The sequence below is a fragment of the Azolla caroliniana genome, unplaced genomic scaffold, assembly GCF_043228905.1.
Source record: "Azolla caroliniana isolate FFs.n. ecotype wild unplaced genomic scaffold, voAzoCaro1.0.p SCAF_22, whole genome shotgun sequence".
In the NCBI taxonomy this organism is placed as follows: Eukaryota; Viridiplantae; Streptophyta; class Polypodiopsida; order Salviniales; family Salviniaceae; genus Azolla; species Azolla caroliniana.
The window spans coordinates 9478791-9495313 of record NW_028230457.1 but is presented as its reverse complement, the minus strand read 5'-3'; the positions used below and the strand labels follow the sequence as shown (position 1 = coordinate 9495313).

General features: G+C 43.9%; 1 protein-coding gene across 1 annotated transcript; it reads left to right on the top strand.

Annotated features, from left to right (window-relative positions):
- Window positions 1–9489: 9489 nt before the first annotated feature.
- Window positions 9490–10130, top strand: LOC147849945 (histone H3.2). The gene has a single exon (XM_087337301.1). It carries the CDS (start codon window positions 9719–9721, stop codon window positions 10127–10129), a length of 411 nt encoding a protein of 136 aa, XP_087193427.1. The 5' UTR covers window positions 9490–9718; the 3' UTR covers window position 10130.
- Window positions 10131–16523: the final 6393 nt, after the last annotated feature.

The window sequence follows — 16523 nt, the reverse complement described above, 5'->3', positions numbered from 1 at the left end:
TAATCCAAGTGAGTATCACGCGGTGTTTGCATGAATTGACTAAGGAGACCGACCAGATAACTGAGATCGGGTCGAGTGATCGTGAGGTAGATGAGACTCCCGATGAGTTGCCGATACTGAGTCAACTCATACGCTTTGGTGCCGGAGTTCGCATCTAGTTTGAGATTACGATCGAGCGGGGTTGCCACGGATTTGCACTTAGCCATACAGAACTTGTATAACAAGTTGAGGATGTAGTGCCGTTGAGAAATCATGATTCTGGTTGGAGTCCAAATTACCTCGATGCCGAGGAAGTAGTGGAGTTCCTTCATGTCCGTCATCTCGAACTTGTCGGAAAGGAGGGATTTGACCTTCTTGATTTCGACGAGATGCTCACCTCCAATGACTAGGTCATCCACATATAAGATGATGATGATCATACTTGCGGAATCGCTTCGTGTGTAGAGGGAGTTGTCCGATTTTGACATACGGAAGCCGATTTGATGAAGATATTGCGTTATCTTCGAATGCCAAGCACGCGGTGCTTGCTTGAGGCCGTAGAATGGTTTCTTGAGTCGGCATACAACTTTCGGATGGGTACTTGAGTTGAAGCCGGGTGGTTGTATCATGTACACCTCCTCTTCCAATTCGCCTTGTAGAAAGGCGTTCTTGACGTCCATTTGATGGAGGTGGCCACCCTTTCGCCATGGCAAGCGCAATTACGGTTCGTATCATCGTCATCTTTGCCACCAGGGCAAAGGTCTCCTTGTAATCAATTCTATGCGTTTGGGCGTAGCCTTTCGCTACGAGTCGCGCTTTGTAGCGATTGACGAAACCGTCGGCGTTGTACTTCACTTTGTAAATCCATCTGCATCCAATCTCCTTTTTGTGTGGTGAGGTGGGAACGAGATCCCATGTCTCGTTCTTGCGTAGTGCCTGCATCTCCTCGTTCATGGCTTCGATCCATCGCGGATCCTTGGTTGCTTCGGAGAATGTTTCCGGCTCCCGTACTGTTGCTACTTTCATCATAAAGGCGTAATGGTACGCCATATAATCGTTGCAACCGAATCGGCTTACGGGGTTCTTTTCATGGGTGGATTGGAGGAGCTTCTCGTTTGCAGAGATGAGGGCTTTCTTAGCTCCGATTGGTACATCGAAGCCGTCAAACTCACTGTCGAATGAGTGAGTCGACTCATTGTCTTCGAAGCAATCATCTTCGACTTCGAAGCCATGATGTGCTTTGATCGCTCAAAGGATCTTGTGGTTCGCTCAGTCGAGTCGTGATCAGACTTTCTTCGAACATGCGCGTAAGGCAATCTTCATCCTCTATCTCTTGTTCAGCGGAGTCCGGGTCAAGCGGAGTCGGAGTCGGAGTTGTCTCTAGTGCGTACCAGGATGCAGACTTATCAAACACGACATCTCGACTTACTCAAGATTTTCGAGTTTAGGGGTTGTAGCACTTGTACCCCTTTTGCTCCAATGAGTATCCTACGAGGATACACTTCTCCGACCTCGGGTCAAGCTTTTGATGCTTCTCGTCGGGGATGTGCACGTATGCTATCGCACCGAATATCCGGATGTGCGATAAATCCGACCTCCTTCTGAAGTATTTTTCGTGCGGAGTGACCTCGTGCACGCCGGATGTTGTGCACCGGTTCATTAGGTAGACGGCCGTATTTGCAGCTTCAGCCCAATATGACTTGGGCATATGCTTCTCGTTCATCATGGCTCGCGCTACTTCGAGGATGTGCCGATTTTTGCGCTCGGCTACTCCGTTTTGTTGTGGAGTGTGTCGGCAAGTGAATTCTCGCCGAATTCCTTCCTTTCAAAGATACGCTGTGAAATCGTCCGAGAAGTACTCCTTGCCGCCATCCGCCAAATGTAGTCGTTTGGGTCGGTCCCTATACGTCGGAATGGACTACGTCGAGTAGACCTTTGCTCACGTTCCGCTCTTTCGGGAATGGGTCCCGGTGTTGCTTGCCGAATTGGCACGCATCGCATACACCTTCAATCTCCTTCTCTTTGAATGTCAGGAGTCCGATGACGACTCCTTTCGATTTCATTGCTTTGAGTTTGTTGAGATTGATGTGGCCGATTCGCTTGTGCCATAGCTCTATGTCAGAGTCGACTTTCGTGCTTTTTGCGAACATGGGAGATTCATCTCGTGTGAATCGAGAATGAACATCCGGCCCTCTCTTCTTCCGCGTGCGATGATTCGGCCTTCTTTTTCGATGAAGCATCCTTCTTGGTCGAATCGTACTTGCATCCCTTGCTCAACCATTTGGCCGACCGAGACCAAATTCTTCGTGATGGTGGGAACATGCAAGACATTTTTAATGTATGTTTGCTTACCACTTTCGCTGAAGGGAACATTGTCGATGTGCCGAATCGGGTGCGTAGTGTCATCTCTGGTTTCGACATAACCAGGTCACTCCGGCTCTCGAAGTTCGAGAAACCATTCTTTATGGGATGTCATATGGTTTGAGGCTCCGGAGTCAACAAACCATATGTCCTCTGGATTGAGGGCACTAGTTGCGGTAGAGGCCGACATAGAGTTTGCTCTATGCTTCATCATGAACATTCCGCCACGGTCGGAGTTGCGTGCATACATTCCGCCACGATCTTCGTAGTCGGAGTTGTTCCCGTACATTCCTCTATACTCTTCGTAGTCGGAATTGTGCGCGTAATTCGTGAGTTGTCGGCTTGTGGAAGCCGATTCACGCATCTTCTTTCGGCACTCTTCTTCATGGTGGCCGAGCTTTCCACAATATCCACATTCGGTTGCGTTTTGACGGCTCGGGCCGGAGTGGAAGCTCCCCCTTCTTGTGAAGGTTCCTCGTTGGCTTCCGTTTTGCGGCCGAAATTGGGAGTTGTTATCGTAGGTCGGATCTCGTCTGCCTTGTCCTTGGCCGAATCGGCCTCTCGCTCGTCCGCGTCCTCTTCCTCTGTTCGAGTGCGTGTAGAGCATGTGGCCTTCCGACTCATTTCTCATTGTACACACGTGATTTTCTTTGACCAATAGCATTGATTTGAGCTTGAAGAAGGAGGGAGATTTCTCCCTTGCTAGAACGGCGATTCGCATCGCGCCGAACCGTGGTGCGAGGCCGCCGAGGCATATTTGCACCATCTCATCATCATCGATACTTACTCTTATTGAGCCGAGCGAGTCGCAAAGTTCCTTGATCTTCAAGGTGTATGTCGTGATGGACATGTCCCTTTGTTGAATGTTGTTCAACTCTTGGCGGAGTTGAAGCTTCCTCGCGGTCATGTTGGCGGCGAAAATCTTTCGTAGATTTTCCTACGCTTCCTTCGGCATCTTGGCTTCTCGAATGTAACCAAGCATGTGGTCGTGAACACATGTCGCCAAACAATACATCACGCGGCTTGCGGCTTGCTCCCATGTCGCGTATCCGGGAGCCGCTTAGGGGGGTCGGTCTTCATGCGCTCCTTTGATGTAGCTCCAATAGCCTTGTCCAACAAGGTATTGGTGCATCTTGTACTCCCACGATGCGAAGTTGTTTCTATCCAACTTCTCGGTAGGGAGAGCACTCCCCATTTGAGTATTCATTATGTCGATTCTTCTTCTTCTTCTTCTTCTCTCTTCGAATGCGTGCTATGTAGCGAAGCTACGATAGCGATGAGCTGGTTCTTGGTCGTCGGCGTGGAGCACAACACACGATCACGATGAGGTGAATGGGCTAGATCGAGCTACCAAATCGCTCTGATACCATGTAAAGAATCGGATGTGATTCTTGTGAAGCGTAAGAGATGTGAGTTATGTGTGTGTATGAGAGAGAGAGTGTGTGAGAGAGTGAGAGACAAGGAATAATACACAGAGAATACGCAAGGTAAAAGTATATTAACAAAGGAGAAAGACTCAACATTCTACAAGGTGGGAGGAGGGTGCTTTATGTAGTCGCCCTCTCTCTTCATTAACTACAAGACTCTTGGAGCATGGGGAATGTGAAAGCTCATAAGTTATGTGTCATAAAATATGATTCTATGACTCATATTAAATGCTAGAATACAAAGTGGTGACATAATGGTGACTCTTGACCGTTGGAGTGTCTCTTCACTCTCAAGGTGAGTTCACACACTAGACCAAGTTGAGCTTGATTCTCAACAATAGGTTTCTCTTTTCTTCGTTTTCTTCTTCTTCTTCTTCTATCTTCTAGTACGATTATCACACTCAAGACAGGTTTATGCCTTCTTTTCTCTCTTCTTCTTCTTCTTCATCTTTTTCATCGTCGTCTCATCTATTCTTCTTTCTTCCTTCCTTTGGCTTCTTTTTCACTAAAATCTTTTTTTTCTTTTGCTTTTTGTTAGGGTTTTTACTTACATTTTCTTTATAAATACGTATTATACATGTTTTTTTATAAATACATTAAATATTGTATTGGACAAATGTACATGATATTTGACTGAACAACATTAAGGTAGAGTACGTAATTTACAAATGATGAGGTACTATACATATTTAAACGTTAAATATGGGTACGTAAACAACCATGGTATGCCGACACCTTCATGTGCATTACCTCCCATGTGGATGCATCAATCTTGTCTGGTCTTTTGTCTCCGAACTGTACCAGCAACAAGAGATCTTTGACCACTAGCATGTCCATCATCTTCGACTTCCACATTGAGTAGTTGGAGCCGGTGAGCTTGAACATGCCTCCGAATGAATCTTCCATTTCAATTTGTTTTTGTTTGAAGTTTAGAACTTTGCTCTGATACCAGATTGAGAGGAATCGTTCTTGGCCACATCCAAGATCCAAACGTACAATGGAAGTTACAAAACAGAAAATAGAGATTGGTAGACTTACACAGGAATGAGACAACACCGTATGTTAACGTGGAAAACCTCAAGAGGCCAAACCACGGAAGTTCAGAAACTCCGAACAAGATCACTATGGTACAGAGGTAGGATACAACAGGAGACTCAAAGGCAACGATCTCGAGTTCTATGTCTTCGTCAACCAACGGTAACAATAGATACAACTTCTTGTATCTCTCTCTCTCTCTCTGTACAACAACTAACTAATGTTAACTAGAACTTACATGCATACACAATAAGTTTTTCTCTAGTTATTTATACTAATATAACTTTCGGGCTATTTACAAGTATAGCCACAACAAGCGCATCAAAACATATTTACTAATATGTCCCTACTACTACTTCACATGGGATCTAGCTAGAAACCTTCCGGATCCATCTAGTCTGGTTTCTTCCTCCGGCTCGTCCAATTCCCATTCGGAAGGACCGATTTCCCAACATTGAGTTTGCTTGGAAAGAACTTGCATTTTCTTACGAAGTTTTTCCAAGTCAAGAAACAAACGACATATGCCCTCCTACTTCTTGAGATGGGATCACTTTCATTTGAGATCATGGCCATGGAAAGGGTTGTTGAATACATGCTTAAGGGACAATAAAATCTATCACATCGACTTCCAAGCCTCACATGCGGAAGCAAGCAAAAAGATCCAAAAGACACATAAAAGCAAGATTTTGTGTTTTGGTTTGATGCAAGATAAGGAAAATGGTTTGGAAGATGGAATGCAATACCATGACCCTTACTTCATGATGAATCAATAGATTTCTCAGTGAATAAGCCCTCTTTGCAAACATGGGAAAAATGTGGGGGCTCATGCTTCATGCATATGTTGCACCTAACTACACAACCATGTTTTCACTAAATGGGGAAATCGTAAATGTCAATACATGCTAGAGCCCATCCCCTTCTCTACCATACAAAACATTGCTTCAATACAACTTAGCTCACACATTATATGAGGTAGGGGGTGTCACGGACACACCAATCATGGACTCGAACGGAGCACAAATGATGGGGCTAAGAGTGTGGAACTTAAGAAGTTGGGAACGACACACAAGCATGAAGACAAAGATGAAGAACGAGACAAGATGTAATAGAACAAGAATATTAGATTGATGTGTTAATGACTGTTGTTGAATCCCTTGAAAGGGACCAAGGAGGTTACAAGTATTTATATAAGTTTTGAGATTGGATATCTCTAGAATATACCCATCTAGAATATATCGTACAATATTTCTCGAATATACTAACAACTAGAATATTTTGATTCTGAAATGTACTATATGCTAGACTATATAATACTAAACTATTATATACAAATACATGCTCATATCTAAATGGTTGAGCATGACATGTTGTTGATGTGAGGTTGCACGTTCAATCCTCACCAACTATGTGTGACATTATCCTCCCCTTTACGACCGCCTTTTCGAAAGTGTGGTGTAAGGGTGAATGGGAATTGGAGCACCGATGGGTGTGAGCAATGATGTGTTGTCCTCACCGGAGACTAGAACACCAACGAACGTGAGCGACCATGTGTGGTCCTCACCAGAGACACGAACACTAACGGGTGTGAGTGATCATGTGCGGTTCTCACCGAAGACTCGAATACCAACAAACGTGAGCGACCATGTGCAATCCTCACCAAGAATTGGAACACCAACAGGCATGAACGACCATGTGTGGTCCTCACAAGGAACTGGAACACTGATGGGCGTGAGCGACCATGTGCAGTGCTCATTGGGAACTGGAACAACAACGGGCGAAGGAGTGCAGGTGAAACTGTCAACTCGACTTCTTCTATCATGAGAGGATAAAAAGTCGAGGTTGACCCAAAACACAACATAGATGGTAGGATTAGCAAGAAATCGACGTGGTCCGCACCAGGAAAGTGAGCGGTTGTGACCCCCACTGGAACTAGAATGTGAGCGATCAAAATCTATCCTCATCAAACGAAAGTAGCGCGAAATGTGGACCAAAATGAAAATGGAGTGCAAGCGAGCAATATTTGATCCCCACCAGGAAAGTGAGCGACTGTGACCCCCATTGGAACTATGAAGGTGAGCGATCGAATACAATCCTTGCCAAAGGAAAGTGGATTGAAACTTCAACCAAAATGAAAATGGAGTGCAAGCGAGCAATGATTTGATCCCCACCATGAAAGTGCGTAGTTGTAACCCCCACCGGAACTGTGAAGGTGAGTGATCGAAAATTGATCCTCGTTAAAATCGTGATGCAAAATGATACCTATAGATGACGACAATGATGATGAAGAGGGCGGAACAATGATGATAATGAAAAACCGTGCAAAGTAAAGTTGATGACGATGAAGGTTGGGCGACGTAGCGTTGATGAAGACAACAAGATGTGCTGAAAAATGATGATGTTGAAGACGAGGCAGTGAAGACAATGATGATGAGGAAGCATCTCTTGAAGGAACGACTATGACTATGATGATGATGCAGTCTCTAAAACCAAGAATGTTGATGACGGTAACTCTAGAAGCAACGACATTGATGATGGTAACTCTAGAGGCAAGGGCGATGATGAAGACAGGTGATGCTTCCAGTTGGAAGGGATTCAAACTGTCACGAACACACCAACCGCGGACTAAGAAGAAACACGGATGATGAGACTATGGGTGACGAGGCTACGATTGATATGAAATGAAGAACATGAGACCATGAAGACAGAGATGAAGAAGGAGACAATATGGCCTGAAACAAGAATACTAGATTGATGTGTCAATGATTGGCGATGAATCCCTTGAAAGGGACCAAGGAGATTACAAGTATTTATACAAGTTCCGAGATTGAATATATATAGAATATACTCGAGAAATATCTCTAGAATATACCGTATAGTATTTCTAGAATATACTAATGACTAGTATATTATGATTATGAAATGTAGACTATATAATACTAAATTATTATATATAAATATATGCTCATATCAAAATGGTTGAGCATGACATCTTGTTGATGTGAGGTTGCAGGTTCAATCCTCACCAACTATGTATTTCATATCATTGACAACTGTGTCGTGACTTTGCCCTAAACAAGCTTGAGAGTTTGACTACCACACTTTGATACAATGCTCTACCTTTAATAATCATTTCCACACATCTTCAACCAAACCCTAATTTCCCTCAGAAGTATATCATTACTAACGTTTTTAAACATCAAGAGTCACACTACTCACTTTCACATGTATTATGTGAAAATGTTGTGTTTTTCGTCTCGTAGGACATATTTGAACTCCAAAGATGATAATACAATTTATCTATTTCTTTTCTATCTCTCATCCAGTGATGTTTTATTTTCCTATACTTACGATGATATGCAACACTTACTTGATGTATTGGAAACATTTTGTCAAATCTAGGGGGGTGTATTTGGTTATGTGGACAAATCCAAAATGATGGCAATAAAAGGCAATACAACCAATGCACTATCCCACTTTTACATACATGATACAATGGAGAACCATTACAAATGGTACAAAGCTTCAAATATCTTGGGTATTATTGTCCCATTGACAAATAGGTGAAATGTATGCTATGAGTCTAGACTTCAAGCAAATTGAAATAGTTATTATATATTTGAGAACCAATGCAACCAAAGTGTTACTTGAGGATAGGTAGTGAGGTTTATGTTATTCAATGTTATGATAATCCAAGTGTTAATTTCGGGAGCGGATGTGTGGGATGGCATTATCTTACTTAATGCATAGAATGAAATAGAGAAAACGCAAAATTTGTCACGAGATTCCACAAGAAGGTTGTGAAAGATGTGAATGGGACTGCTAGGGACATGAACAAGGGAAGGTGGCTTCATGGTGTGGTTTATGAAGGGTAGCCTGGTTTTGGGCGTGTGTATGATGGCAAGCCTTCATTCGTCTTTGAATCGAGCTTCGTATCTTGGATAGGCCAAAACCACTTACAAACATTGAGTGCTCAAAAACATGGTCCTCCTTTGATGAGCTTTTTGTTTGTTTGAGTAAGATATCTAGAAAAAAAAAAAAAAAATGAATGGAAAAATAAATAAATGGGAAAATAAATAAATAGACAAATAAAAAAATAAATAAAAGGAAAAATAAATAAATGGGAAAATAAATAAGTAAAACTAAAAAAATAAAAAAGATAAAAAAATAATTAAAAAAAGAAAAAGAAAAATACAGTAACGAAATAAATATGTAAATACAAAGATAACAAACAAAATAAACAAATATGTAGATTCGATAAATATAAACAAACTAAACAAAATAGTATTTACTTATTTTAGGAGAGAAGTTAAAATATTTATATAATAGAACAAGTTTCATTGAAGTAGAGAATTAAAAAGAGAGGAGGAAGGAAGGAAGGTGGGAAAGGCGGTGCGCCGTTGGATGATGATGATGGAAGGCCGTACGCCGTCGGATTTGAGCGGGAAAATTTTACCAAAAATAAATAAATATACACAGTGAGTTGAGTGAGAGAGAAGGCGGAATTTTGTTACATGCATTTTGATTTACGTTGAAAGGTCGACAAAAATTATGTGCCGTTGGATGAAGGAGATCGATCCCCCCCGAAGGCCTTTTCCTTCTCGCGAGAGCCGTCGGATCCTGGCGGGAAACTCAGGAAACCCAGACGCCTTTAAAATCCAGAGCTCTGAGAGAGTCTTTCTCAGAGCAGGCGAAGAAGGAAGGCGCGAAGCAGAAGACAGGAAGGAAGCTTCATTAGGAAGGACGAAGGTAGGATCTGCAGAAAGAAGCTTCATCGCGAAGGAGGATCGTCAGTAAGAAGCTTCAACGGGAAGAAGGAAGGATCAGCAGGAAGAAGGAGGGAAGGAAGGATCACCAGGAAAAAGGAAGGAAGCTTCAGCGGGGTTTAGGGTTCCGGAAGCAGTAAAGAACTCTCAGCCATGGCCAGGACCAAGCAAACTGCAAGGAAATCCACGGGAGGTAAGGCCCCCCGCAAGCAGCTGGCCACCAAGGCCGCTAGGAAATCCGCCCCCGCCACAGGCGGCGTCAAGAAACCCCATCGCTTCCGCCCTGGCACCGTCGCTCTCAGAGAGATCAGGAAGTACCAGAAGAGCACGGAGCTCCTCATCCGTAAGCTCCCCTTCCAGCGCCTCGTCAGAGAGATCGCTCAGGACTTCAAGACCGACCTCCGTTTCCAGAGCTCTGCGGTCCTGGCCCTCCAAGAAGCTTCGGAGGCTTACCTCGTCGGCCTCTTCGAGGACACCAACCTCTGCGCGATCCATGCCAAGAGGGTCACCATCATGCCTAAAGACATCCAGCTCGCTCGACGCATCAGAGGCGAGCGTGCATAAAAACTCCCAAGAATTTATTTAGTCAATGGTGAGGGAAAAGGAAGATGTGGTAATGTTCCATAAACAATTCCCTATCCGTCCCTCGGTGTTTCTTATTTGCAGCTTGTAGATCCTTTGGTTATTGCCATTTCTCCTGTTGATCTGATGGCAGGTGTGTCTGTCCGTGCTTTTCGTTTCTCTTTCAATCTCTCTTATCGTGGATAGAGAATGATGATTTATGGTTTTTACCTAATGTAATGCTGAAAATTGAAGAGATGGCTTCCTCCATTATGAACATAGCAAATTTCTCTGTTTTCTCTCCATCTCTCTTCTGTTTACCTTCTGGTCTATTTTTCTTAACGTTTGTATTCGATTTACGATCCGCATTTCAATTTCCTTGATCGAATTCATACACTTTCTGTACTGGTGCCACGGCAATAGATTTATGATCAGGTTAAGTATCGTGAATCCTACTGTTGGCCAAAAAAGTAGCTGAATGGCGACTTCCATGATGGATTTTAATCTTAATCGTAATCTTAACCTTTTTTAACCGTAATCTCAATCGTTTCAAGTTGATTAGTTTTTAATCTTTATCTTTAAATCTTTGAAGTATTATCTTAATCTTTCTAGCCTCTAACCCTAATCATCTTAAAAATCTCGAACCCCTGCCAAGAAACAACACAGGTTGCAATGCCACAGCGAAGGTAAAACACAGGGGCCCGAGAACCTGCAACTTGTTGTGGCTCCTGACAAAACCGTCTGTTACGGTCGTCACAGACAAGTCTTTATCCTTAACAGGAAATACAGAGCAAGGACTACCTTCCTGGTTTTTGGAGGAGGAAGTCATGGCCTTCAAGGATTTGCTTGCTGAGTCCTACAAGCTCGGCGCAATTTTACAACATGGCAAGACGTACGAGCTAATTGACTTTATCGCTTGCCTCCAGGTTGCTGCCGCCAGGTTGCTGCCGCGACACGCATGGCTCAAGACCATGCTGAACAATAGATGGTCCAGCGGGCGTTAGCCAACGAGCTCGAATCGGACGAGGAGCTGCAGTTACAAAAGATCGGCCGAAAACGTGTAACCAAAACCTGCCGCGTTGGATCGAGCTACCAAACCTCAACATGGTCGTGGTCGAGGTTTAGTGAATTGGAGAAAGCAACCTGCGTTGCGAAAGACATGGCAGTCAGCAACAAACAAACGCGCAAACAAGCCAAAATGGCCATGGAGTTATGGCAGACTTCTGAAAACCGCCTGACCAAGCTTCAACAACTGCTCCAAGAAACTGGCGAACCAAACCTTCTTGGCTTACCACCCCTTGCTTCCAATTCCGTCGAAGTATCCACACAGACGGATGACACCAACCCTCCCATGCCGATGGATGTGTTCACTCAAACCGAAGAACTAATTGACTGCAGAGTGAACTCTTGGAACTCTAGGTCCGCTCCAGAGACGAAACCGAGAAGCAGCGAGCTGCGTTAGCATCTAGTCCCTTCACTAGCTGAGTCCCTTCACTAGCTGCAAATCTCCGCGACCCTGGAACTCGAACGACAGCAGATCCATTATATGTAGGAGTTAACCGACATTTTGGACCGTCTCCTCCGGCGCTACGACCAACATACGAAGGAGATGGTGGCAAAGCTCACCAACGTTACCACGTCGTGCGAGACCCTCAAAGTCCAATTCCAACAGGATGCCACGAAGGCCAAGGAAGAACTAAACACCCTCCAAGCCAAATATGAAATGGGCGAAGCACGAATCAAATCCCTAGTGTTCAAACACCACGTGCAACTAAATCAGAAAGTCGAGGAGACACTCGCTCGAGGATGGAACGAATGGTCGGTTCAAGCAACCGAGTTACAAGTCTTCCGAGTAGACGTCGAAAATCGAAGAAAAGAGGGCCGCGGTTTCTACAAGATGGATGAAAACAACATCAAAGTCCTTCGCAAAGACCTCACTGAGGAATTTCACGCCCTAGCAAAAACACAAACGACATCGATCAGACACCTCCTTGAGGAGTTCAACGACGATCAGATGCTGCTGAGACCGAATGGGAAGCCTATACGTGAGCGCATCCTCGCTGAAACGGAAGTAGCAGCCGTCGCTCAGGCATCAACGACCAATGTAATCGAGGAAGCCACACAGGCATCAACGACCAATGTAATCGAAGAAGAGAAACCACGACTAAGAGTAGAAACAGAGCAAGTGGATGCATAGATCACTGAACCACATCCGGAGGCAACGGTTCCAGAATCCACGAAGGAGATTCAAGACCAACAGCTTGATTTATCAACCGAGTTACTCGCCAACGACCTCATAGATGAAGAGCCAACTCAAGCACCAATGCAACCACAATTAGAGAACATTCTCCCAATTTTGGAAGAAGAATGAGGCTACATAGCATTTCAAGTTTTTTTGATTTTGGACGTTTCTATCAAGTAATCTTTGTGCACATTTCTATCTTAATTTTAAACCGTAAGTCCGGCTGTGGCCGGCCATTTTCATAGTCAATCGTCATGTTTGACCCTGTCTTTCCTTCCTACGTAACCACGATTCCTTGACCTGATTACCTAGGAAGTAATCGAAGGTGTATCTTCGAAGAAGAGATAACAAAGAGTATTTCTCGGATGGGTTTACGACATCCTTTGAAAGTGTCTTGGACACACCAACGCTAGACTACGACAAAGCACAGATGACAAGGCTATGACTGATAAGGTTACGAACTTGGAGCTCAATGTGATGAGGCTAGAAACACGGGAAGTTGGGAGCGATGAGATGAGGAACTTAAGATGCTAGGAACAAATACAAGAGCATAAAGGCAAAGATGTAAATCAAGGAGAGAAGATGGGGCTAAACAAGAATACTAGATTGATGTGTCAATGACTGGTGTTGAATCCCTTGAAAGGGACCAAGGAAGTTACAAGTATTTATATTGTGAGTCGAAGTACATGCATTAGAATATTCTAGAACCCTCTAGAACCTTCTAGTTATAGAACTTTCTAAAAACTCCTAGAACTTGAAATAGATAATCTACAAATAATCTATTAAAATACATATAACATGACTATATATTTGGACGTGTTGGTTAGAACACAACACTTGACTATATATAAGAGGTCAAGAGTTCAAATATTGACATGACTATTGTAATTTTTGTGACATTATCCTCCCCTTTACGACCGCCTTTTCGAAAGCATGGTGTAGGGGTGAGTTGAAAGAGAAAACCAAAGTACGTTGAGGAGTGAGTGACCATGAGCAGTCCTCACTAGAAATAGGAGCACGGGTGAACACGAACAACCATGTGTGGTCCTCACCGGAGACTAGAACACTAAGGGGGTGAGCGACCATGTATGGTCCTCACTGGATACTGGAACAACAACGTGAGCATGAGCGACCACATTCGGTTCTCATTGGAGACTGGAACACCAACGTGAGTGTGAGCGACCATGTATGGTCCTCACTGGGAACTGGAACACCAATGAGCACGAGCGACCATGTGTGGTCCTCATTGGAGACTGGAACACCAACATGAGTGAGCGACCATGTGTGGTCCTCATTGAAGACAGGAACACCAACAGACGTGAACAACCATGTGTGGTCCTCATTGGGAACTAGAACACCAACGGACATGAGAGACCATGTGCGGTCCTCACCAGAGACATGAGCACCAATAGACGTGAGCGACCATGTGCGGTCCTCACCGGGAACTAGAACACCAACGGGCGTGAGCGACCATGTATGGTCCTCACCAAAGACATGAACACCAACGGGTGTAAGAGACCATGTATGGTCCTCACCGGAGACACGAACACCAACGGAAATGATCGACCATTTGTGGTTCTTAACGGGAACTGGAACAACGAGTGTGAGCGACCATGTGTGGTCCTCACTTGGAATGGGAACACCAACGGGTGTGAGAGACCATGTACGGTCCTCACCGGAGACGTGAAAACCAACGGGCGTGAGTGACCATGTGTGGTCTTCACCGGAGACACGAACACCAACGGACGTGAGCGACCATGTACGGTTCTCATCAGAGACTTGAACACCAACGTGAGTGACCATGTGCGGTCCTCACCGGAGACAGGAACACCAACGGATGTGAGCGACTATGTGCGGTCCTCATCGGGAATCAGAACACCAATGGACACGAGCGACCATGTGCGGTCCTCACCAGGAACTAGAACACCAATGGGTGTGAGCGACCAAGTGCGTGAAATGAACACTAAGGGCGTGAGAGACCATGTACGGTCTTCATCGGAGACAGGAACACCAATGGAAATGAGTGACCATGTGCGGTCCTCACTAGGAACTGGAACACCAACGGGCGTGAGCAACCATGTGCGGTCCTCACCGGAGACACGAACACCAATGAGCGTGAGAGACCATGTACGGTCCTCACCAGAGACGCGAACACGAAAGGGCGTGAGCGACCATGTGCGGTCCTCACCGGAGACACGAACACCAATGGATGTGAGCAACCTTGCACGGTCCTCATCGGGAATTGGAACACTCGACGACAATGACGGCTAGGAAAAGTAGTGTTGATGATGACAACAAGAGGGTTGAAGATGATGATGTCGAAGACGAAGCAATGAAGGCAATGATGTTGACGAAGCGACTTTGGAAGCAACAACTTTGATTATGACAATGATGGAAGCGGAGAAAGAGATGAAGAGGATAAGAAACATGGAGATCGAGATGTTCAGGTTCTAAAGAAACACAAAGACACATATACAAAGGATGATAAAAAACACAAAGACAGGGATGAAGGTGATAAGAAACGTAGAGAAAGTGATGAGGATAACAAGAAACACATAGATAAAGATGAAAATGGTAGGAAACACAAGGAGAAGGATGACAATGACCAAAAATGCAAAGATAGGGATGTGGAAGATGATAAGAAGTGCAGAGATAAAGATGATGATGAGAAGAAACTAGGAGATAGAGATGTGAAGAATGAGAAGAATCTAAAAGACAAAGATGATTATGAGAAGAAACTAAGAGATAGAGATGGCAAGGAAGATAGAAAACAAAGGGATGTTCCGTAAGTAACTTGTGTAATAATCGATCATATCTATCACAAATTTTTGGCGAGTAACTTCGGTAACAATCGTTTTGTAAAGAAGTAAAACATTGAGAAATTGATGAGGATACTTCTCATGATAACTCTAGAACCAATGACGGTGACGATGGTAACTCTAGAAGAAAGGGCGATGACGAAGATGGGTAATGCTTCAAGTTGGAAGGGATTCAAACTGTCACGGACACACCAACGTTAGACTACGACAAAGCACAAATGACAAGGCTACGACCGATAAGGTTACGCACGTGGAACTCGACGTGATGAGGCTAGAAACTCGGGAGGTTGGGAGCGATGAGATAAGGAACTTAAGACGCTAGGAACAAATACAAGAGCATAAAGACAAAGATATCAAGGAGAGACGATTGGGCTAAACAAGAATACTAGATTGATGTGTCAATGACTGTTGTTGAATCCCTTGAAAGGAACCAAGGAGGTTACAAGTATTTATACCATGAGTCGAAGTACATGCATTAGAATATTCGGGAGAATATTCTAGAACCCTCTAGAACTTTATAAAAACTCCTAGAACTTGAAATAGATAATCTACTAATAATCTACTAAGATATACATAACATGACCATATATTTGGACGTGTTGGTTAGAACACAAAGAGGTCAAGAGTTCAAATCTTGATATGACTGTTGTCATGTCTGTGACAGAAAGGAAGGAATTCAACGAGAAATCTCTTGCCGACACACCTCAACAAAATGGAGTAGCCAAACGAAAGAATCGGCACATAGTAGAGGTAGCAAGGGCCATGATGCACAACATCTTCACAAAAGCATTAGGTCTCGACAAACTGCGGAAGTTCGCGACGAACCTTGGTCTCTCGATCACTGACTAGCCGCGCTTGAGGGTGAGTACCGAGAAACAACAGTAATCGTTGATGTTGAACAACAACCGATCAGTCGAAGTACGATAACAATCGAGCCGAGAGCCGAACAAGGAGCACGAACTAATCAAGCACTTGAAAGCTGAAGCCGATTTAGCTGAATCGAAGTTTTTCAAAGATCGAACTGATTCGACATCCGGAAGTTGTGTTCAAAGGGGTGTGTTGAGAATCGAACTCAACTTGCCATAGAGACAATGTTCACACTAACCAGTGGACATCATACTACGTTAGATTTGTAATTAGTATAAAGGGCACTTGACCTAGATCAGTTGGTATTTAAATGAAACTTTTGTAACTTAGTTGTTGTTGGATGTAATTCTATTTTTATTAATACAACTTCTTGCTAAAGCTTTCTCTTTTTTTGGGTGAAAACACACAATTATATTAATAAATGTGTTTTAAAAACACTACTTATAGTAGGTGTGACAATGGAGTATGG

Bases quoted from the DNA above. Each gene is read 5' to 3' on its own strand.
- LOC147849945 (XM_087337301.1), top strand. From the start codon at position 9,719: ATGGCCAGGACCAAGCAAACTGCAAGGAAATCCACGGGAGGTAAGGCC.